Source organism: Engystomops pustulosus, chromosome 4 (genome assembly GCF_040894005.1).
Source record: "Engystomops pustulosus chromosome 4, aEngPut4.maternal, whole genome shotgun sequence".
Taxonomy (NCBI): domain Eukaryota; kingdom Metazoa; phylum Chordata; class Amphibia; order Anura; family Leptodactylidae; genus Engystomops; species Engystomops pustulosus.
The window spans coordinates 191,688,612-191,711,096 of record NC_092414.1 but is presented as its reverse complement, the minus strand read 5'-3'; the positions used below and the strand labels follow the sequence as shown (position 1 = coordinate 191,711,096).

General features: G+C 42.6%; 1 protein-coding gene across 2 annotated transcripts; it reads right to left on the bottom strand.

Moving 5' to 3' along the window:
• Positions 1-1,094: 1,094 nt before the first annotated feature.
• IDO2 (indoleamine 2,3-dioxygenase 2) lies at positions 1,095-22,078 on the bottom strand. Of its 2 annotated transcripts, XM_072149084.1 has the most exons (10): positions 21,921-22,078; positions 19,588-19,683; positions 18,090-18,209; positions 15,588-15,706; positions 15,347-15,361; positions 12,374-12,473; positions 10,594-10,711; positions 10,434-10,485; positions 3,148-3,296; positions 1,095-1,913 (listed from the first exon to the last, which is right to left on the bottom strand). In XM_072149084.1, exons 1-10 carry the CDS (start codon positions 21,987-21,989, stop codon positions 1,555-1,557), a joined length of 1,197 nt encoding a protein of 398 aa, XP_072005185.1. In that variant the 5' UTR covers positions 21,990-22,078; the 3' UTR covers positions 1,095-1,554. The 2 variants fall into 2 exon arrangements, with proteins under 2 accessions (XP_072005185.1, XP_072005186.1); XM_072149085.1 differs by lacking the exons at positions 19,588-19,683; positions 21,921-22,078 and adding an exon at positions 19,016-19,040.
• Between the last annotated feature and the right edge of the window lie 407 nt (positions 22,079-22,485).

Here is a 22,485-nt window from a genome sequence, read left to right as displayed (position 1 = left end):
CTACACATAACATAACTAAACAGCTACGCATAATTTCCCCATGGGGCTCACAATCTAAATCAACCTACCAGTAAACACAGAGAACATACAAACTCTTTGCAGATGTTGACCTAGATGGTGCTTTATCCCAGGACCCCAGCACTGCAAGGCTGTTGTGCTAACCACTGAGCCACAGTGCTGCCCCTATTCTGTATATTGGTCTCTCTTTTCTATTGTATCTCTCTCATATCTATCCATCTAACATCCATAAATCTTTTATATTTATCTTCCATCAATCTACTTATCTGTCTATATCCTAAAACATTCTCCTACAGCTCCATATTACAGATACTTACCATGCTACTGCGTGTAACTACAAAGTTATTATTGTGCAGGGCCAGGGCCGGCTCCAGGATTTAGTAGGCCCTTGGGCGACAGAGCCTTAGTGGGCCCCCCTCCAGTAGCCGGGAAAGAAAAACCCACCTTTCCTGCATCCGCAATCTTTCTTCGGCATGTGCCTGCGCTATGCGCCTGCTCTGGAGCCGGCACACGTGATCTGATGACATGATGTGCACTGGCTTCAGAGTCGTTGCATACTGTGCATAGCGGCACTTCAGGGGAACGAGGAAAGGTGACTTTTGGATTCTGCTTCTATGCTGCGCTCCCGAAGAGGCAGAAAAGCAATCAAGTCGGATGGTGATCATTTGTACCAGTGTCTTACAGTGGGCCCCTCCTGCTGGCGCTGGGCCTGTGCAGGGAGCAGCCAAAGGAGCCTCTTACTGACGGTTCACAAAATTGTTTTATTTTGGGGCTCCACTTTTAGTTTGATCTAAAACCGACCCTGCCCAGAAGCATCCAACATCACAAATCCGGCCCTTGTGCTAATGACCTGCTCCAACATTTCTGGTTTGGGTGTTCAACTCATACAAGGGGCCTTGTAAGCCACAGCCATGTGTATGAGCCCATAGAAATACATGGAAAGTGCTCTAACCGCTGAGTCCTAGTCCAAAGACAACATTAGTCTGTATGAGGCTTAAAGTGGACATGCATTCCTACTATGAAATCCCCCAAAAAATACAAATAATAAGATAAAACCATGAGAAATCCAAAGAAAATACATTAATATGATAATTTATTAGTCACATATTTTTGCATTTCATTGAATAACTAATAAAATGATTTACATAAAAGTCCACTTAGACATGATGGACAATTAAAAGCAGCTCCTTGAACAGTGGTGCTGGGGACAACATTCTCCAGCATTACAAAAACATGGCTGCTATCCTAAAACAGCACCACACCTCTTCATAGGTTGTACATGGTTTTGCTAACCACCCCCATTCACACAAGTGAAGCTGAGCTGCAATACCAGAAACAACCTATGGACATCCGTGGCGCTGTTTCTAAAAGATAGAAGTCACATTCTTTGTATCCTGCACAAGTTCTGTAAAAAGCGAATCCAATCCAAATTAGGGTTTTCAGATTGGGTGGATTTAATTTAATGTTGTTAGATATATATTTAGTGTAGAAAGTGGTGTCCATAGTTACAGGAAGATATCACATTGGAGAATGACATCAATGATCCCCTGGAGTACTGTGCCGAAGCATTCCATCCTTGGAGGTGTCGCGGACACTCTTTAAGAAGGTCATGACCTGTGACCCTGCAGTACCCCTCTCCTGGTGTCCTGGATTTTCCGTCTGGTTTTTCTTCATCCTGGCCCGGACACCGGCTGCATTGACATACTTGGAGACAATTCGGATATGAAGGGAGCGCAATTCGGTGAGTGCTGAGATGCACTGATTGAAACTTGATAGAAGAGTTGGATCCTCAGATTTAACTACATACTCTGACAGACTGGGGGCCTCCATAACCCACCTGATAAAATCACTGTGGGCCGGAGGCATGTAACGGCGCATCTTGAAGAGGAAATCCGCTGCGGGAGAGGAATACAAAACATAAATACAAAAATGCTAAATGAAATACATACATTTTCATAGGTGTGCTAAATTTATGTAAGGAAACGGCTGCATCCATAGAGGCATACTTGGCATTATTCATCTGCAATATTTGGCTGCTGCCTCATTCATGCTTCAAATTCTCTGTGTTAAGCTTCTCAATTGCAGGGCATCCAGATTTATTTAATGCGTACCTCACCTTTCAAATAATTTAGCAGAAAACGTTAGTACATTGTGTATACATGAAGAATAATACTGCTTTTGGGTATTATGTATTCAGTATTTTTTAGCAGTTTCCCCTTCTGCAGACTATGGGAGACATTGATCAGGGCCTCCAGGCCAGAAAACTGGTGTAGACTCCCTGAAATAATCATAATTTCTAGCAAACTGGCGGCAATTGGTATTATACCCTTTACGCTATCTCCACACCAAGGGGGAGAGGGCCATAGCAGAACTATCCTGGCCGCCCCACTGGACACATCAGGAGGCCCAATCCTCTTTATGTATTTGGTGGTGCCGTGATTTTGCACGAACGCTAGTGTATGATAAATGTCCCCATCTGTGTGCTTTTAGTTCTCCCTAGTGGATGGAGACCTAGATGTTGTGACTCACTTCCCCCCTTCCTCCTCCAAAGAACTTGTGTAATCTAACACTTCTGTGAGCTTCGGGCTGAAATATCTGACTTGCTAGCAAGATGGAATTCAGCAAAGTGAATGGAGGGAGAATGAGAGGCAAGTGGAACAAGAATCACTGTGCAGAGTTTCTCATATTCACTTGTACTACTAATTTATTCAACGTCTTCTAAAATGTTAGTGATGGAGAACCTTACCCATAAGAATTCTAATTCCCTAATGTACTGCAAAGGTGTCAGAATAACTTTGTATATTCACACATGTTGTGCCCCCTGCCCCTGTTGTGCACCCTGTTTGTCTTGTCACCAGTCTCTTCAATGTAAGACACCAGTCTCCTGATCTGCCAACACTGAACATAGACTACTTCTATGAGGTAATCACCCTGTGTCCCCCTTGGCACCAAATCTAGATCCCTTTACAGGGTTTAAAGGGCCAATACTAAGGGAAGTGCAGTGGGTTCATACTTGCTGTGTTGCACCCAAGAAATTGCAGTGCATGAAAAAGTTTACAGCAAAATGAATAACTTAATTCTGCTTATATTTTAAATTGCTCTCTGCCTATTGATTGGATCCACACTTACCACTCTGAGACTGGTGCTTTATTCCTAGCAGTTCATCAAGAACATGGTACACGGAGCTCTGAGCAGCACTCCCACCGGAGAAAGAGAGGGGCTCGTCTGATACACCCTCATACACAAGACCTTCCGGCATGTTGGGGTTGTCCTTCCAACTGCAAGTTAAAAGCATAAAAACATAATATACACAGACAGTCACATATTTACTAATGCCATATAAACAACAGAGAGCTATTAAACCATGAATAAGAACCTTCATACACCCGTACAGAGGAGATAATCTGGCTGGTGGGAAAAAACTTTTGTATAGTACTGACTTACACTATATTTAAAGGGGTTGAATACCAAATACTACTCACTTTCAGGGGCGGCAGACAACCCCTTAGAAAATGGAAGGTCAATGAATGGGATAAAACTTCCGGTCCAAAGAGTTGAGTACTTACATGTCCAACCTTGCTCTGAATACAGATAAGAGTATATGAACTTTGGTGTTGGTTGCTGTGGTTGGTCATGTTCTCATACTAGGAGAATTAAGCTTTTGTCATAATTTTTTGCCCTCCGGTTTAGGGATTGGAGGGCAAAGACTTATACAACTGTATCCAAATACAATGGGATATGTGGTCCTGTTCCTTCCCTTTCCCCACTGGAAGCGAGAGGAGGAGGAGTGAACACCAGGATGTTTGGGGTATTTCCCTTAGTGACATCACTGAGGACTTGCCTTCTGCTGAGCAATGTGTATGCTCAGTGGAGGCTCTGATGGGCTCTGCTGAGCGTATTCGTCGCTCAGTAGGAGGAAGCCGGATGCGGCGTCTTTCCATCATGCGTTTTCCACAGTATGGGGCAGATTTACTTACCCGGTCCGTTCGCGATCCAGCGGCGCGTTCTCTGCACTGGATTCGGGTCCGGCCGGGATTCATCAAAGCAGTTCCTCCGCCGTCCACCAGGTGGCGCTGCTGCGCTGAAGTCCGCTGGAATGCCTCGAAATACACCGGCCTATCAAGGATGAAGGTAAGTGAAATTTTCGCGACTCAATTTTTTTTTAAATGCAGCGGTTTTTCCGAATACGTCGGGTTTTCGTTCGGCCACGCCCCCCGATTTCCGTCGCGTGCATACCGGCGCCGATGCGCCAAATTCTGATCGCGTGCGCCAAAAACCGGGGGCAATTCAGGTACAATCGGCGCAAATCGGAAATATTCGGGTAACACGTCGGGAAAACGTGAATCGGGCCCTTAGTAAATGACCCCCTATGTGTTGTATACTGTGCAGATAGAGGCAAAAAAGGATGCCGCACCATGTCAGTATAGATCCATGTCTATGCTCAGCATATATTTTGATGGCATTATACATGATGTGAATCTAGGAGCATACACAATACACTGGGTAAAGCTAATGATCTCTTTTCATAGTGAATTTTTTTTGACACTTTAGGTAACATATTACCAAGTACGGACTGGCATAATGATAAGAACACAACATGAAAGAATAGTAGATTGGGTAAAGTTAATATGTTGAAAATTCCCAAATCAAATTTATTAAGAACAAAAAGAAATATTACCTAGAGTAGCAACTGTAAATTACCAATCTTAGCCTGGACTATTAAATCTGAATTTTTCTTCTGAAAAATATTTAGGATGGAAAACCTCCCTACATTTCTCAACATTGCACAGTAAATTCCTTATGAATGTTTCTGTATACACTACTAGCTGACCTGCATCTGCAGTTATCCGTAAGCAATTCATTTCAATACCAAACACTTAGCAATATTTTACCCTCTGCTAATTCAACCCCCAGAAAATATACTCCAGGCTAAAAGTTAAAAAACAAAACTATTCTGGGAAAAAAAGAGGACACTGAGTGAACAAATGCTCAAAAATTCACACTGGGAACTTGAATGGGGCCCACTATTTACTTGTGACCTTCTACATACCAATAGAGGTTACATTTTTTAGGTCCCTTGGGAATATTTAGGAAGTTTCTAAAAATAATCGTTTTCCGGGGAGCTTGAGAATCGGAGGAGGTAACTAAAAATAGCAAGACAAACAAAGTCTTAAAATTGAAGCCAAAGGGAAATAATCCTGAAAAAGAAAAATTGATGGGATAAAGACATGTTGGAAAGAAGATTCGGAGCCATGATGGACAGGTAGCACACAGCTTTTAAGTCTTTGCCTTGAGTTTAGTAGCGGATCCAGTGTCCATACACCTTCAATAACTAGGACAAATGCTGTTTTAGCCGACACCGGTTACCCCCATCACCTCCATTTGCAAGTGTTGTGAATGAGGATGTGGGACTAGGCCCCTGCCAGACACAAATCCGGTTAGCCCTAACTTGAGTATTACCTGAGACTTCTACTTTGAGACCCAATAACTTCCATGTACCCATTGGGTAACAAAAAATATTTAGGAAAAGTCAACTTTCTAAATCCTTTTAGAAAGTATAATCCACATGCATGTGTCTGGCACTTCTCCTCGCTCACCCTGGATGTGTAATGGGAACGATGCTCTGAGAAATTGTGGTTATGTAATGCACATTCTGAATTTTTCCACCTAACTTGTATTTTTCAGGATAACTTTGTATTAGAAATATGTGATCAATGTTCTAATTCTTTCAACCGAAATGACAGAACTTAAAGCCAGGATTTTTCAAACAACTAAATATATTCATCATCCAATCAAACTTCAGGAATATATTACTCCCAATGATGAGTCACTTATTGTGGAGACATCTGGCTCAGCAAAGTGGATCCAGTGTCAAACGCTCTGAGCGGAGAATTTCTCACCTTCAGTAGCCTAGTTGGAACCAGTAGCGTTTTGGGAAAAAACAGCGCCACTTCAAAGCCTTCCTTCAAGACATACAGCACCATAACTTCATACAGGCTGCATTTCCGGGATCCGGGGAGTGGTATGAACACCCACCTGGGGTTTGCAATCTGCCCTAGGACACTGGAGTGGAAAAATACTGAAAACTCTTAATGGAAACAAAGAAGCAGAACCACGCTTGGGGTCCAAACATGTTGGGGGGACAAGCCCGATTCGATGGCACCATTACAGGCACTCTATAATCTTCTGTTGAGGAGTTGTGACGTGCTAGGTTTGTAGAGTTTGAGATTTGATTTTTTGGTTGTTAAGGAACACTAGGACCTTTCCGGGGCAGGCAGGAGGTGTATAACATAAGGGTTATAGTCTCAGAAGACATCATGTGGGTCATTGTTTTGGGGAAGGTCATGCCCAAATCCATGTACCATGTAGCATTGTTAATCATTTCAGTAGTCTATACAAGTTTACATTCATGGCTCCCTGCTAGGAGCATGTGGAGAGTCCCCAGGAAGGGGCAGCTGCAGCCTTTGTATGTCTCCTATCCACCACCCTCCCCCCTCCTCTCATGTGCATTGAGCAGGCAGGGAAGGGGACGGTGTAGAGTAGGGGAGGAATACATGAGGAGACACAGGCTGCAGCTGCCCCACACCACATGCTGCTCGCAGGGATATGGGTAATGTGAAATTAACTATTATAAACTATTGGTATTTTTAAAAGCAATATTTTTAATATCAAAAAGCATAGGCTATTAGAACCCATCACCAGCTAAAAATAACATTCCTGGTGACTTTTAAGCAACTTGATCTGCCAAGCCATTTGAGACAATACCAAATTTTGGGGGAGCTGCCAGTTTGAGAAGTGTTGGAGGAATGGGATGGATGGGTCACCTCATCAAACTGCTAACCAGGTTAAAAAAAAAAGGGTAAATATTTTAATCTTTGTTGTTGGGTAATGATGGAAGTAAAGCTACAAAAAAGGCAAGTTATCACCACCCTGAGAACACTGCTGAGGATCCCAAGGAAAAGCAGAGGTTTCACAACTCAAGACTTAAGATCTAATTTAACTTTTAAGATTTAATTGAATAAACAAATGAACAAAACCAGACATTGGCCTCCAGATGTAGACAGTCCAGCTAATTCCTGGGAACTGCAGAGCCCGTTATAAAGCAAAACCACATTCTCTGCAACTTCTAATTAACACAGAATGAAAATCTTAACCTTTCCAAAAACATAACTCTTTCAGAGCCACCAATGACATGTTTATCTATTTCTGGTCATATTTCAGTGAAGATGCTGCATTATCCTGTATAGTGATGACTTGTCAGAGGTTGAAGCTACATTCTGGCACAGGGATCATAGTCTTACACTACTAAACATCAGGGAACTAAGCACTTACATGCAGGTGTGTTCTCTCTGGCAGGATCCAATCTAACTCCTTATGACCTCCTTTACTTAAAAGCTTTTTTTTTTTTTTAATTATGCAAAAGAGCCCCTCAGGCTAATTTGCATATTTTCCCAGGGCAACTGAAATTGTAAACACCAGGACTTATAGAAACAGGTTAGAATTATATTTGTGAAATAATGTATTTTTGTTAAAACAGTGAATTAGAGAATCTGGTCTCCGTGGGAAAGATCAGATGTTACTCTTCATTTACACAAAATGGACTACCGATTTCTACAAGTTTGTCAAAAGTTAAGGAATCCTTTCAAGGGCATTTACCACCAGGATGAAAGACTGTATGCAAATGAGCAAATGGAGCCCGGAGCCCCTCAGGCACATTTGCATACAGTCTTTCATCCTGGTGGTAGATGCCCTTTAAGATCTTAATTGTCTATTAAAAGTATCCAGTAAAATTGAATTGCATTAGGAAAAAGACTGAATCCAAGCAGAACTCATCATTATATCACAGTAAAGGCAATTCCTTAGGACTAGAAGACTTGATTCTTCAGATTTGGCCTCTCAGGCCATTCATTATGGTGTAAAAAAAAAGATATTTTCTGTTTTTTGCCCTTAGATCATTGTCCCCTTCCCCAGAAAAATGAAGAATGACTCCTTCCAGCCAGATGGAGGGTGTCGTTTATCTTTGGACTGGGATGGAGAAGGAGAAAAAGAACATGACATATGGAAAATATTGAGTCAAGAATAAATAATTTAAAGTTACAAAAGTTAGTTTGAAGTTATTGTTCACGATTTTAAGATTTTTATTTTACTAGACAGCACTAAATTGTATAAAATATTAAAAGAAATATTTTATTTAACATTTTATAGCCTCATTACTGCTCCAGTTGGTCTCCACCAATCCTGGAGTTATTGTGCGATGAGTGACCTCCACATGACCACCAGCCAATCACTGAAGGCTGTCTGAGTGATTGGCTACAGAGGTCACATGAACAATGTACATGATGTTAATAAGCAATAACATGGCCGTTTTCTTTTATTTAAAGTGGCAGAAGTATATGCAGTATTGAAGCTCTGTCCTATTTACTTAAATTGAGCTACAGTACCAGACCGTGATCTACAGGCAGAGGTGGTGCTGTATCTAAAAGAAAGCAGAAAATGTTTTTCCAATCCTGGATATCCCTTTTAAATATTATCATTATTTATATAGCGCGCACAGATTATGCAGCGCTGCCCAGAGCTTACCAAATCGGACTCTGTCCCCATGGGGCCCAAAATCTAATCAACCTTCCAGTATGTTTTGGAGTGTGGGAGGAAACCTGAGGACCCAGAGGAAACCCATGCAAACACGGAGAGAACATAGAAACTCTTTGCAGATGTTGACCTGGATGGGACTTGAACCCTGGTCCCCATCACTGCAAGACTATAGTGCCAACCACCGTGACACCATGCTGCTCATGTATTTATATTTGTATTGTTTGTGCAAGTTTGGTAGTTGTGTCCATATGGAATGTCTTACAGGAAAAGCTCCATAAGTAGATAGGGTGAAATTGGAGTTTGGGTTTAAAACTAATTGGAAAAGTGTGTCCATCAAAAAATCATAATCTAACCCAATTATTAAATGCAACATAGCTTCCGATAGACCCACAACTTCATTTTACTGCTCTTATCTACAAAAACAGAGCCCAGTACCGTTAACTAGTCCCATGAAATTTTTTGGTAACAGTACAGATGTGGGGCCTTTACTGTACATATACAGACGGTCCCCTACTTAAGGACACCTGACTTACAGACAACCCATAGTTACAGACGGACCCCTCTGACCTCTGGTGAAGCTTTCTGGATGCTTTACTATAATCCCAGACTAATGATGAGCTGTAAGGTGTCTGTAATGAAGCTTTATTGATAATCCTTGGTCCCATTACAGCAAAAAATGTTTAAACTCCAATTGTCACTGGGGCCAAAATCTTTTTCGTCTGGATCTACAATGATAAAATATAGTTTCGACTTACATACAAATTCAACTTAAGAACAAACCTCCGGACCCTATCTTGTACTGCCTGTATAGTTTATTTTGAGATTCTCTCGTTTTCTGAGTAAAAGGATAGTAATGGATGAGAAACTGAACCCCAGAGCTCCTCAGAAAGTGCATACAAGATGCTGACCTATAATCTCTACGCGTCCCACAGAATGACTTGTCTATGAGTAACCGGAGTGGAAAATATCCCACATATTACCAGGAAGTAGACAAATTCCATATATAGAACTAGCATAAAACTAGATAGAGATCAATACTACGGACAGTGAATACTTGAGATTCTAAGAAACAATGGATGGAATTCTTGAGAATTTTCCAGAAGAAAACTATGTTAAAAAAGATAATAGAAGATCCAAAAACAGGAAGACAAAAAAGCAAGAATTCTGGAGGAATGAGATGTATTGTCCTCTCAAAAACCTTGTAAGTTATTAGGTCAAGAAAGCTAAACACAACTCGCCATAAAGGTTGGATTGAAGTGAAGTTACAACAGGTAAGTGGTCCACAAATACTTCCATCAGACCGGAAAGTTGCCAAAAAATCTCTGAGAAGACAACTCCACTTGGACATGTATGTTAGTGTAGAGTTTCTACTACTGAATGGTACAAATATGGCCAAAATTTCTTCAAAGCTTCAACCACCCATGGTCTAAAATACAGTGTATTACAATAATCAACAATTTGGTCCGTCTTTAAGACGTTAGACATACCTATATTTCTGATAAGGACATTGGTGTTATCATTTACCAAAAACCTAAGGGCTGATTATTAGGGACTTTGAGACCTTAATGGGTCAAGAGAGGGGGAACATGAGTATGAAATTCACCATCTGTAGGTGGTCATATGCTAGTTTACCCAAACTCTTCAGTGAGTGGTGATCATTTTTGGACCACCACCCCAAGGTCCACCATACACATTAGATGGGAAGTGACCTATAAAATTTAGGTTCCATCCGGTCAAAGGTCAATTTACAAGGACTGGTTATGTGCGTGTGAGCAGATCACTCATAATCAGAGATGACTTATTTCTATCTGAATTAGACTTACCCAGTGAGGAATGTGCGGATTGTGTTGTAATATACATCCGAGTCCACATATTCTAAGGGAAAGCAGAGCAAAAATTTAGGTGAATGAATGCAAAATTTGTTACCAAGCTCAAAGACCTGGTGAGGATATAAGAAACTAAAACAAAATGTGTCCCACTCACCATACATGAGCTGCAGAGCTGCGCTCATCTTGTTGATGGATTGCTCCAGGTCCGGTACAGTAGAGAGAAGGGTCTGCCGGTCATCTTCTTGTAAGGCTCTCACTATCCTAATGACGGCCTGAGCACAGATACAGTTATTATTGCATCATAAAATACATGCAGAAGTGGAATAAGACCACCGTGAGCCCTGGGCTGTAAGAATATCATGGCCCCTACAAGTCTGGAATCACCTCCTACATATGGTACCAGAATCATCTTCTCATAAACATACATGTACTGCCACCAAGACACCGAGTGTTTGAGTTTTGTCCTGGGAACATGACCCAAATTCCCTTGCTTTTACCAATGAAAGGTTGTTATATTTGTTAATTGAGGATTATCCTTTCAAAGAAAACCAACCACCAATATCAAGCATGATAATCCGGGGACACTTACTCATAGATCCAGGCACCGTGACTGTGGTAATCTTCTTATATTTGTTATCCATGACTTCCTTCCTTCTAAAATCATCTTTTATCATTATGCAAATGAGCCTGAGGAGCTCTTTGGGGGTTTTACTATAGCCCCCCCCATGTCCTGTAGGTTCACAGGCGTTTATACGGTGCAGGAGCACTCCAATCCCCTCAGATTGTGTGTGATCACATCAGGTAGAGGGAGATGGGGGGAGCTTTAGAAAGTAGGGGGAGACCATGTAACAGTCTGTGAAACTACAGCACATAACATCGCCAGATGCCTTCTGTCTCATTAGAATAATTTTACAATTTGATTTTAGAAGGAAGAAGGCCATAGATAACAAATATAAGAAGATTACCACACTCACAGTGCCTGGATCTATGAGTAAATGCCCCTGGTTTGTGCTAATGAGACAGAAGGGCACCTTTGGGTGTTACCAGAATTCCTACATGCTGTAGCTTAACAGGCTGTTACACTGTCTCCCCCTGATCCTTCTGCCTGATGTAACCTCACACAATGGGGTGATGGTTGGATTGCTACAGTACAGTGTACATGCCTGTGTACTAACAGCATGGATGGGCACTGGAAACATATAATTTTAAAAGCATTTTAAAAATTGCTTTTACGAGGAAGGAGACCATGGATCACAAATAAGAAGATTACCAGTCACAGTGTAGGGACCTATGAGTAAATGCCCCTTGGTTATCATTGATTTCGCTGGTCAATTTCCTTTAAACGTGGCACACGTGTTTATTTAAGGGTAAAGGTGTCCACACACTTCTATACCCGTTATCTCAATGAACGACTATAACTCCCATCTGACTCCACAGACATGCACGCTTGGCTTCACCGTTCTAAAGAACAAAAGGATCCGTCCTTGTTCATGTAGTTTGCAAAACAAGCGGGTTCAGATGACTTTACCCTGCGTAACATGGGGGCTTTTGGCCTCGGCACAGGCTCCCCTTACGTTATCTGGAAACGACATTCCTTAGTTGTGCATGGGATCCCATGTCAGTACAGGTATTGTCCATGTAACCCTACCCTGCATTTATCAGTGTGAGGTACCAGGTACAGTACAATGACTATAGGAGTTTGCATAGTGCTGTACAGATTAGTAGAGACAATGACACCGTGTGTGCACAGTCCTGAGTGTGGTTTTCTCATGTGCGCTGAGTATATAACAGAAGATTATCTCCCTGTAGCCTGAGAAAACACACAACACAGATAATAGTATCCAAGCAGCCTACACTTCACACACGTCACCAAGACTTTCCCAAGATCTGGAGACTGAACTCACTGTTACTGTGTATATGACATCTGTACTCACTTTTACTGCAGGGATGGCAGCCACCTCCACCAGCAGTGTGACCAGCACAAAGCCCTGCAGACTATCACCTCCGGGGAACGACACAATGGTGGACAGGTTCCTGCAGACAGGAGAGAGGAGGTCAGGGATCTTCCAGGAGACTTGGGTGCTGTGCCGCTTCCTGGAACTTAATCCTAGTCATAATCCATGGCTACATTTTTAGAAAGGATCTCAGACTATTCAATAACACGTCTCCAGGAGAACATTAAAGGGGTTGTCCAGGGTTATAAAAACCATGGCTCCATTCTCCTAAACACAGCACTAGGTAGTGCATGAAATTTCAACTTTTATTTCTATTCAGCTGAGCAGCAATACCTGCACAAGCCATCGGCAGGTGTGGCACTGTTTTTGTATTAAAAGCAGTCATATTTTTTAACCTCTGGTCAACCCCTTTAATAGCTGGAGTTACAAAATTTAACAGAATCAGGTATTCCAGCAACAATATAGCAAACTGCTCTATAACATGCTGCCTGCAGATAGGACACCATCTACAATCTGCTCAGCTCCTCCTGCTCTATAACATGCTGCCTGCAGACAGGACACTGTGTACAATCTGCTCAGCTCCTCCTGCTCTGTAACATGCTGCCTGCAGATAGGACACTATGTACAACCTTCTCAGCTCCTCCTGCTCTATAACATGCTGCCTGCAGATAGGACACTACAATCTGCTCAGCTACTCCTACTCTATAACATGCTGCCTGCAGATAGGACACTATGTACAATCTGCTCAGCTCTTTCTGCTCTATAATATGCTTCTTACATATATGACACTATGTACAATCTGCTCAGCTCCTTCTGCTCTATAACATTCTGCCTGCAGATTGGACACAATGTACATTCTGCTCAGCCCCTGCTCTATAACATGCTGCCTGCAGATATAACACTATGTAAATCTGCTCAGCTCTTTCTTCTCTATAATATTCTGCCTGCAGATAGGACACTATGTACAATCTGCTCAGCTCCTCCTGCTCTATAACATGCTGCCTGCAGACAGGACACCATCTACAATCTGCTCAGCTCCTCCTGCTCTATAACATGCTGCCTGCAGATAGGACACAATATACAATCTGCTCAGCTACTCCTGCTCCATAACATGCAGCCTGCATATAGGACACTATGTACAATCTGCTCAGCTCCTCCTGCTCTGTAACATGCTGCCTGCAGATAGGACACTATGTACAACCTTCTCAGCTCCTCCTGCTCTATAACATGCTGCCTGCAGATAGGACACTACAATCTGCTCAGCTACTCCTACTCTATAACATGCTGCCTGCAGATAGGACACTATGTACAATCTGCTCAGCTCTTTCTGCTCTATAATATGCTTCTTACAGATATGACACTATGTACAATCTGCTCAGCTCCTTCTGCTCTATAACATTCTGCCTGCAGATTGGACACAATGTACATTCTGCTCAGCCCCTGCTCTATAACATGCTGCCTGCAGATATAACACTATGTAAATCTGCTCAGCTCTTTCTTCTCTATAATATTCTGCCTGCAGATAGGACACTATGTACAATCTGCTCAGCTCCTCCTGCTCTATAACATGCTGCCTGCAGACAGGACACCATCTACAATCTGCTCAGCTCCTCCTGCTCTATAACATGCTGCCTGCAGATAGGACACAATATACAATCTGCTCAGCTACTCCTGCTCCATAACATGCAGCCTGCATATAGGACACTATGTACAATCTGCTCAGCTCCTCCTGCTCTATAACATGCTGCCTGCAGATAGGACACCATCTACAATCTGCTCAGCTCCTCCTGCTCTATAACATGCTGCCTGCAGATAGGACACTATGTACAACCTTCTCAGCTCCTCCTGCTCTATAACATGCTGCCTGTAAATAGGACATTATGAACAACTTGCTCAACTCCTCCTGCTCTATAACATTAATACCCTAAGGGGCAGTTTTGTTGTTTTCACACCTCATTAGTACAGAGTGGGTTACAGTGTGGGTATATAAGATGCAGCCTCAAATATTTTGTATCATATTAGTTCAATACCAGCAGAACACAGTTTCATGTAATCACCCTTTAGTTCCCAAGCAATGACAGAATAGACAGGAGCCGTAGGACCCTCCCAACCCCATATTAAGAGACCAGTACATTATACATGGGTGGTCTCTGTAGATACAATATTTGGGGAATGCTCATACAGCAATATCTATCAGCTCCCTATAAAGGAAAGCTTCTGCAGCTGCATGACCCTAGATCAACATATTATCCTGTGTATTCAGTAAGAACAACATCTGCCTTGTACTGCATGTCCAACTATTAACAGAATGTAATTGCAGTGTCCTGCAGAGCATCACTCCTCCTGTAAAGCACTATTTATAGGCCTGCAGGGCATCACTCCTCCATAATGCACCATTTATAGGCCTGCAGAGCATCACTTCTTTCATAAGGCACCATTTATAGACCTTCTATCCGCACCTTATCATTAGGTGATTAGTGTGATTAGCAATTATTATACATAATAATAGGACTGCAGAGCATCACTCCTCCAATAAGGCACCATTTATAGGCCTGCAGAGCATCACTCCTTCCATAATGCACCATTTATAGGCCTGCAGAGCATCACTCCTCCCATAAGGCACCATGTATAGGCCGCAGAGCATCACTCCTTCCATAATGCACCATTTATAGGCCTGCAGAGCATCACTCCTCCCATGAGGCACCATTTATAGGCCTGCAGAGCATCACTACTCCCATAAGGCACCATATATAGGCCTGCAGAGCATCACTCATCCCATCAGGCACCATGTATAGGCCTGCAGAGCATCACTCCTTCCATAATGCACCATTTATATACCTTCTATCCGCACCTTATCATTAGGTGATCGGTTTTATTAGCGCCCAAATCTTTATCCCAGCAGCCCCTCATAAACTTCAAAGAGAATTCCAGAAGTAATGGAGTTTCACTTACTCTATTGTCAGCGGCCTGGCCAGCAATCCCCGGGAGCAGCGCAAGGAAGGAAACCAACAATTAGTAAAGAGAGAAGGTAGCCAAAGGGTATCCCAACCCATTAAGTGTTTTCCATCTGCCCAAAATCTATTGTACGAGACATAACAATAGAATATATGCGCACTATTCATAGAACAAAGGTGCACATAGCGATAGAAGTTTTTATTGGAATTAACCCCTTCCTGTCTATCCCACTACTTACCCGCTGGGATCCTTTCGTCTCCAGTTCGCCAAGACCAAATCTGCATGGATGATGATCAACGGCAGCCCAAGGATCTGGGACACTTGGTTATACGGCACGGCCAGGTTACGGGGCAGCACCTGAGGAGGGTTAGGTTATAAGCTGTGAGGCATCTTCAGATTTATGGTTAAGTCCCTCCGTGATAAAGCAAGAGAACAGTCACTTTTATTATAACTCGTTTGTTCCAATATAACGTGTTAAAAATTTTCTAACATTCTGCTATTTCTGGGTTTGGGAGTCCAGTGGGCTGATCCACTCGAGGATTGATAGCCGTCAATCATATAGCAGCATCCCTGCTCCTCCTGCTTTATAACATGCTGCTTGCATGAAGGACATTGGGGCAGATTTATCAAGTGTCTGAAAGTCAGAATATTTCTAGTTGCTCATGGCAACCAATCACAGCTCCCCTTTAAAATATTCATGAGCACTGATAAAATGAAAGCTGAGCTGTGATTGGTTGCCACGGGCAACTAGAAATATTCTGACTTTCAGACACTTGATAAATCTGCCCCATTATGTGTAATCTGCTCAGCTCCTCCTGCTCTATAACATGCTGCTTGCACATAGTACATTATGTGTAGTCTGCTCAGCTACTCCGGTTCTATAACATGCTGCTTGCACATAGGACAGTATGTATAATCTGCTCAGCTCCTCCTGCTCTGTAACAAGCTATAATAAGCCTGTAACAAAGTCTATTGCTATTCCAGATCTGGATGCAGAGATTGCTATTTGGTTGATTATTATCTACAGCCTCTCCTTCATGAAACTGCAGCAGGTAGATGAAGGTGATCTCCTCCGTCATCTTGGCTGTGACTAATCCTCTAGGAATGTCTCCATCTGTGTTACCCTACATCTTCATCAGTGATTTCATAGACTTCTATTATACACCCGCATTCCTGCATAATGATCTATGTAACCACCGGCCTCTCCTACCCACCTCCCCTTTAAACTGGACCTACCTATTTTTTTTTTAATCTCAGACAAGCCCATTTGGCTTTGATAAGCACGCTTATTTTTTTTTCTATATCTGAGTAGATAAGGAGCGTTTGGATAACTTTAGCAACGCTTATCTCTCATGGAAATAATGAATGAGTGACACTATTGGTGTGGCATATCAGGCACGATGTGACTGGCACCATATAGGATGAATCACTATGTAAATCACAATGTACAAGGGCATCCCATATAGGGGGCGGGGGCCACCATGTCCAAAGGTGTCCTATTCGGGAGGGGGAGGAAGGGTCACTACACAGGGACATACCATATCTAAAGACATAGTATATGGCGGGCACTATATAGAGTGCAGCTCTTGAGTGGTACATTCAAGACTTTAAGTAGCCATGGTTCCTGCTCAGGGCCAACACCCCAGGGCCGCTTTAGAGGGCCCACTTGAGGTGGCAGAGGTGTGTCCTGGGGATTCAACTCCAGAGTTGAATATAATAATATTGCCTTAGAGCACTTTCTCTGCAGTAAAATTTGGGATGTATAGCATAGCAGCCTGAAAAGGATCTGTTGCCTAGGGGCCTACTTAAGCCTGGAGCCACCCTGTTCCTACTGTTCAGTAAATAAAATTAGGGTTTGAAATGAAAGGGGTATTCCTATCTTGGTATTCACATTTAACTAAATTCATAAATTACATTTATAAAGATTTCTTCAAAGTGCAAGTTATATAAAAAGATGTTCTCATAAATATTAGTATGTTGTCCCTTAGAAATTAGATAGTTGTCCTTGGATATGACCACTCCTGCACTTTAGCAGCGGTAGCCATGTTTGCACTAGGCACCTGACCACCTGGATTCAGCGTTCATTACCACAGGACGGCTGCAGGACATATAGTAACGCTCAGACATTTCATATAAAATGACCATTTGTTTCTTTGTGCAATCACTCCAGCAGCGGTGGTCGTTTCCAAGGACAAACTAATTTCTAAAGGAACAACATGGCTAAATTTAGGGGAAATTATCTTTGCAGGTAGTTTAAAAAAAAAAATAACATCCAACTGAAGAAAGGTGTGTACATGGCAGATGTCCTAGATTCAATAGGAATGTCCAGATGAGAATAACCCATCCATCAGTAAAAGTAAAAGAGTAAAAGAGTTGCTGCAGCAGCTGAGTTGCAGCCCTGTGCATTGATTTGCCTAAAAGAAAATCCTAGATTACCTTCTATATCATTCTTACTGACAGCAGGGTCTAGCAATGAAACTCTTGTGTTATATGTAATGAGAGGGTGCCTTCTAGTGGCCTCAATAAGCAAAATGGTCCTGAACAATTGCCAATGGAAGAGTCTACAATCGAGGATAAACCTTTACCTATGGATAGGGGATAAGTGTGTGGCTGCTGGGGTTCCCATTGATTACTGATGGATATAGCTTGTGTTCTCCCACAGTCCAGGCCATATAATATAATAAGATAGAGAAGGGAGCCCAGGACGGATTGTATGACAATCTCGTCTTCGCAGTCTCACCTTAGTGCCCTCAGTCTCTCCGTTCTGCCACACGTAGCCCATGACTATATGGCTGAGGGTCAGACGGGCCAGGCGGAGTTGTCTGTGCCCCTTCAGATGCTTTATGTCCAGATCTGGCATCTAAAGGGAAAGAAAATACAGAATACACTATAGTAGCTGCAAGAACTGAACCATCCAGTATCCATCACATACACAGGCCACGGATTGTAAGCCCCTATGGACAGGGTCCTCCTTTCACTTGTCTCCTAATCACTAATCTTGTATTTGTACTTAATGTCTTAATGTCATGTATGTGAACCGCTTACCTATTGTACAGAACCATAGAATTAATGGTGCTCTACAAATAACATAGTGGGGTCCATCAGTTTCTATTTGGTTTTGTCCAAATTTAGCGCATGCAGCTCTATTTTTACTGGTAAATTGATTAAATTGTTCAAATGTGAACTGCGCTATATAGTTCCATAGAGGCAGCACGAGAATGTGTAGTGTGCTTCTGCCCCCTGGTGGTGATCATGACTACTGTCACCTCTATAGAAGATTCTGTATGAATTCAGAAAATTCTTTTATTTTTCCTGGTCATATATAAATTAAATATATGGCCCTGTGGGTGAAGTCTTTCAGGAAACCTATGGCCCTCTCGTATATTTGCCACCTATTCTGGATTAATTTCCAGCAAGATGACACAACAGAAAGTCCTGAAGGCAGAGTAAGGAGTCTATTCTCTCAGTTCTGCTATGGGATAATACTGAATTAGGATACTGCAGGGTACCCCTGAATGTATAGGGGGGGGGGGGGTACCCACAGACGGATGCTGGTGTGCCAGGCTGTAGGGGTTAAAGGGGTATTTTCATTTCAGCAAATTATTATTATTTGCATGATGAAAAATTATACATTATTCCAATGTATTTTCTATATCAATTCCTCACGGTTTTCTAGATCTCTGCTTGCTGTCATTCTATGGAAAGCTTCCATGTTTACTTCCAGTGGACAGAAATCTGACCCTGGTCACACAGGTGCACGGCTCGTTATATCACCGAGAGTAATCAGAGCTGTGTGATATAACGAGTCGTGCACCTGTGTGACCATGGTCAGGTTTCTATCCACTGGAAGTAATCATAGAAGCTTTCTACAGAGTGACAGCAAGCACAGATCTAGAAAACCGTGAGGAATTGATACAGAAAGTATATCGGAAAATTGTATAACTTTTCACTAAACAAACAAGATGTTTTTGCTGAAATAGGACAACCCCTTTAAGTGCTTTAAGGGGAAGGAATGGGGCACTTTAAATTTAGTTGGCAGTAGTACCCAGATACGGGTGCATCTGGAATGTTCCTCCCTCCTTCTCATATCTTTATAATCCAGTTTCCTTTCAGATCTTTACCTCAAGCCGAGGGTCCTAGCAGTTGGATCCTCACCCCAGTGATCAGACATTTATGTAACAAATCAGCAATGTACAAGATACTGCACATATTCCATTATGTGATACAGTCTCACTCACCTTCCGGACTTCATCTTGTAGTTTCTTTGTTTCAATTAACGTTACCAAGTTTCCTGCTATGTCCGTCCAGGGTTTGTAGTAATCTGGGAGTGTGACCTATATTATACCAAAATATGAGAAATATAGAATGAACGTAAAGCCGTCTTCTAACCACAGGAGAAAAGCAAGATCATTGTTTATTTTATCTTAGAGGCCGCCAGTGCTAGCAAAGAAGTGGAGTTTTTTGAGCAAAAATTTTTAACTTTTTTTTTGTTTTTTTAACATCAAGATCTGGAATCCAAAGACACTGGTAAAATTAAGGCGCAACACAAGAAAAACTGTTGCGTTGAACTTTGCTCGTTGAGTGAAGAAGTTTTTATAAAAAAAAAAAAAAGCTAATTCACCAATATGTCAAAAAAAAAAAAAAAAGGTACCAAAAAGAGGTAAGAATGTGATGAATTCAAGTTGGCGCAATAAGAAAGGGGAATAATATTTTGTAGGCACACTAAGGAGTCGGGTTAGTTGTGTCATGGGGCCGAAGGTTACTAGTTTAGTTCCCTGTGTGTGCAAAACGGGTCACAAACTGGGACCCACTTCAGACAGGTGGACATGTGTATAGGAAATGAGCGGTCCTGCCACAGATCTGAGCAGAAATAGGACCAGCTCTATATTTTGGGGCCAGTCAGCTTGGTCGTGGCGAGCCTCTCAGTGCCCATGTACAAAAGAAATCTATGGGGGATAGTCACCGTTTGTGCAGCTAGATCGCGGCCAAAAATAAATAAAGTCCTGTGTATGAGGCCTAGATTCCAGACTACTAGTTTTCATCTAAGTGAAGTTGGCATCCCACTTTGCTCAAATCTAACAAAATTTATGTCAAACGTTTGTGCTGGTTTGTGTAGCAGAAAATTTTCCACAGTGACCACAGGATCATTTAAGTGAAAAACACAGTGAAGAATAGATTACAGATGTTCGGCACATCTGCTTACTTGTCGGAAGATACGCGCGGAACGGTGCGAACAACATAGCATGTGAAGAACAATATATATGTGTGAAGACCACATTGCAGATGTATGGAAACATCTGCAATGTGTTCTTCACACACATATATATTGTTCTTCACATGCTATTTTGTTCGCACCGTTCCGCACGTATCTCCCGACAAGTAATCAGATGTGCCGAACATCTGTAATCTATTCTTCACTGTGTTCTTCACTGTGTTTTTCACTTAAATGATCCTGTGTTCACTGTTTTTATTCTATTCTTCACTGTTCTTCACATCTGCTAACTTGTCGGGAGATAATATACGCGCGGAACAGTGAAGAATAGATTGCAGATGTTTGCATACATCTGCTAACTTATCAGAAGACATTCTTTTTCAATTAAAAAATGAAAAATGCTCGTGTCTCCCATTGACTTAAAAAACGCGCATGAAAAACGCACCGAAAACGATGACTCCAAGGAAAAATGGAACAAAAACGCAGCCAAAAACGTCAGTTTTTCACGCATTGCACCCTGACGTGAAATGCAACGCTAGTGTGGAAGGGGCCTTACATCTTCATTACAGATTTCTACAGCTTCAGAGCTGAACTCTTCTTGCAACTTCAATATCTGCATACAGATTGCTCAGGTGACTGGGACTTTGTACCAGGCATAACATAGGGAGGGCACAGGCATCTCCCTGCAGTATACTGACCCAGCGTTTTATTCTTGCTTCATTCCCATAAAAATTTACACAAAATACTTTGATATAGAAACATGTATTACAGTGCTGTCTAAGGCTGCATTCACACTACCGCAAGGGGGACATATATACGGCCGATATACGGCCCCCATAGATGGCAATGGGAGCGCGGCTCCCTACGGGAGCGTTACAGTGCCGCACACGTGCGGCACCGTGCCGCTCCGTACCCTGTGAAAAAATAGGACATGTCCTATTTTTTCACGGCATACGGCGCCGTGCGCCATTTATCCCTATGGAGAGGGGTGGGGTGAGCAGCGCTCACCGCCTCCTCCTCTCCTCGTGCACTGCCGTGTGCCCACCGTGCTACGGTGCGGCGGGCACCGGTCGTGTGAATCCAGCCTAAGGGTGAAGACACACATGGCGTTTTTGGGCCGTTTTTACTAAGTGCGTTTTCAGATCGTTAAAAACGCATGCGTTAAAAAACGCATTTTTTGTCAGTTTTGCACCTTTGTACCGTACCGCTCCGGTACCGTACCGTGAGGCCATTGTGATGTATGGGGGACGTATATACGCCCCCCCCCCCATACATTCGTGTAAATGTAGCCTTAGTGCAAGGCAGGTGGTGCCCAAATAAGAATCGACCATAATAATCAATAGACCGTTTTTATCTCACCAGGGGGTCTTGGAGTATGAATCCATATTCCTCAGAGACATAACAATCTTCCAGTTTTATCTTCTCCATTCAGGTATCTTGTGTGATGGACACCTCCACGCCCGAGCGCTCCTGTTCTCCTGTGATCGCACACCCCCTTAACCTGCGCTTTAAAGGAAGGTTTATGTAATGATGTCTATGGGGCAGAGTCTGCACCACTTAACCCAAGAGCAACTCTAGTGTCAATATTAATTCAGGCACATGACAAGGACACCGGAGATAGAGACTACTAGATACAAGCAGATGACACCAGCACACGTCATTCTGAGGGAAACTGCACTTAGTCCTAATCTCTGACTCTTTTATGGGGGTCCTGTCAGTATCCTGCTGCCTAGTCCTTCCCTGTATCTGTTATGGGGGTCCTGTCAGTATGCTGCTCTGTATCTGTTATGGGGGTCCTGTCAGTATCCTGCTCTGTATCTGTTATGGGGGTCCTGTCAGTATCCTGCTGCCTAGTCCTTCCCTGTATCTGTTATGGGGGTCCTGTCAGTATCCTGCTGCCTGGCCTTTCCCTGTATCTGTTATG

What these genes read in the sequence shown, in the direction of transcription:
- IDO2 (XM_072149084.1), bottom strand. Translation starts at nt 21,989, where the DNA reads ATGGAGAAGATAAAACTGGAAGATTGTTATGTCTCTGAGGAATATGGA. An exon ending in TACAAGATGAAGTCCGGAAG is followed by an intron (nt 18,210 to 19,587) that starts GTGAGTGAGACT and finishes CTTTCCCTTTAG; the next exon opens with ATGCCAGATCTGGACATAAA. An exon ending in CTGCCATCCCTGCAGTAAAA is followed by an intron (nt 10,712 to 12,373) that starts GTGAGTACAGAT and finishes ATCTGTGCTCAG; the next exon opens with GCCGTCATTAGGATAGTGAG.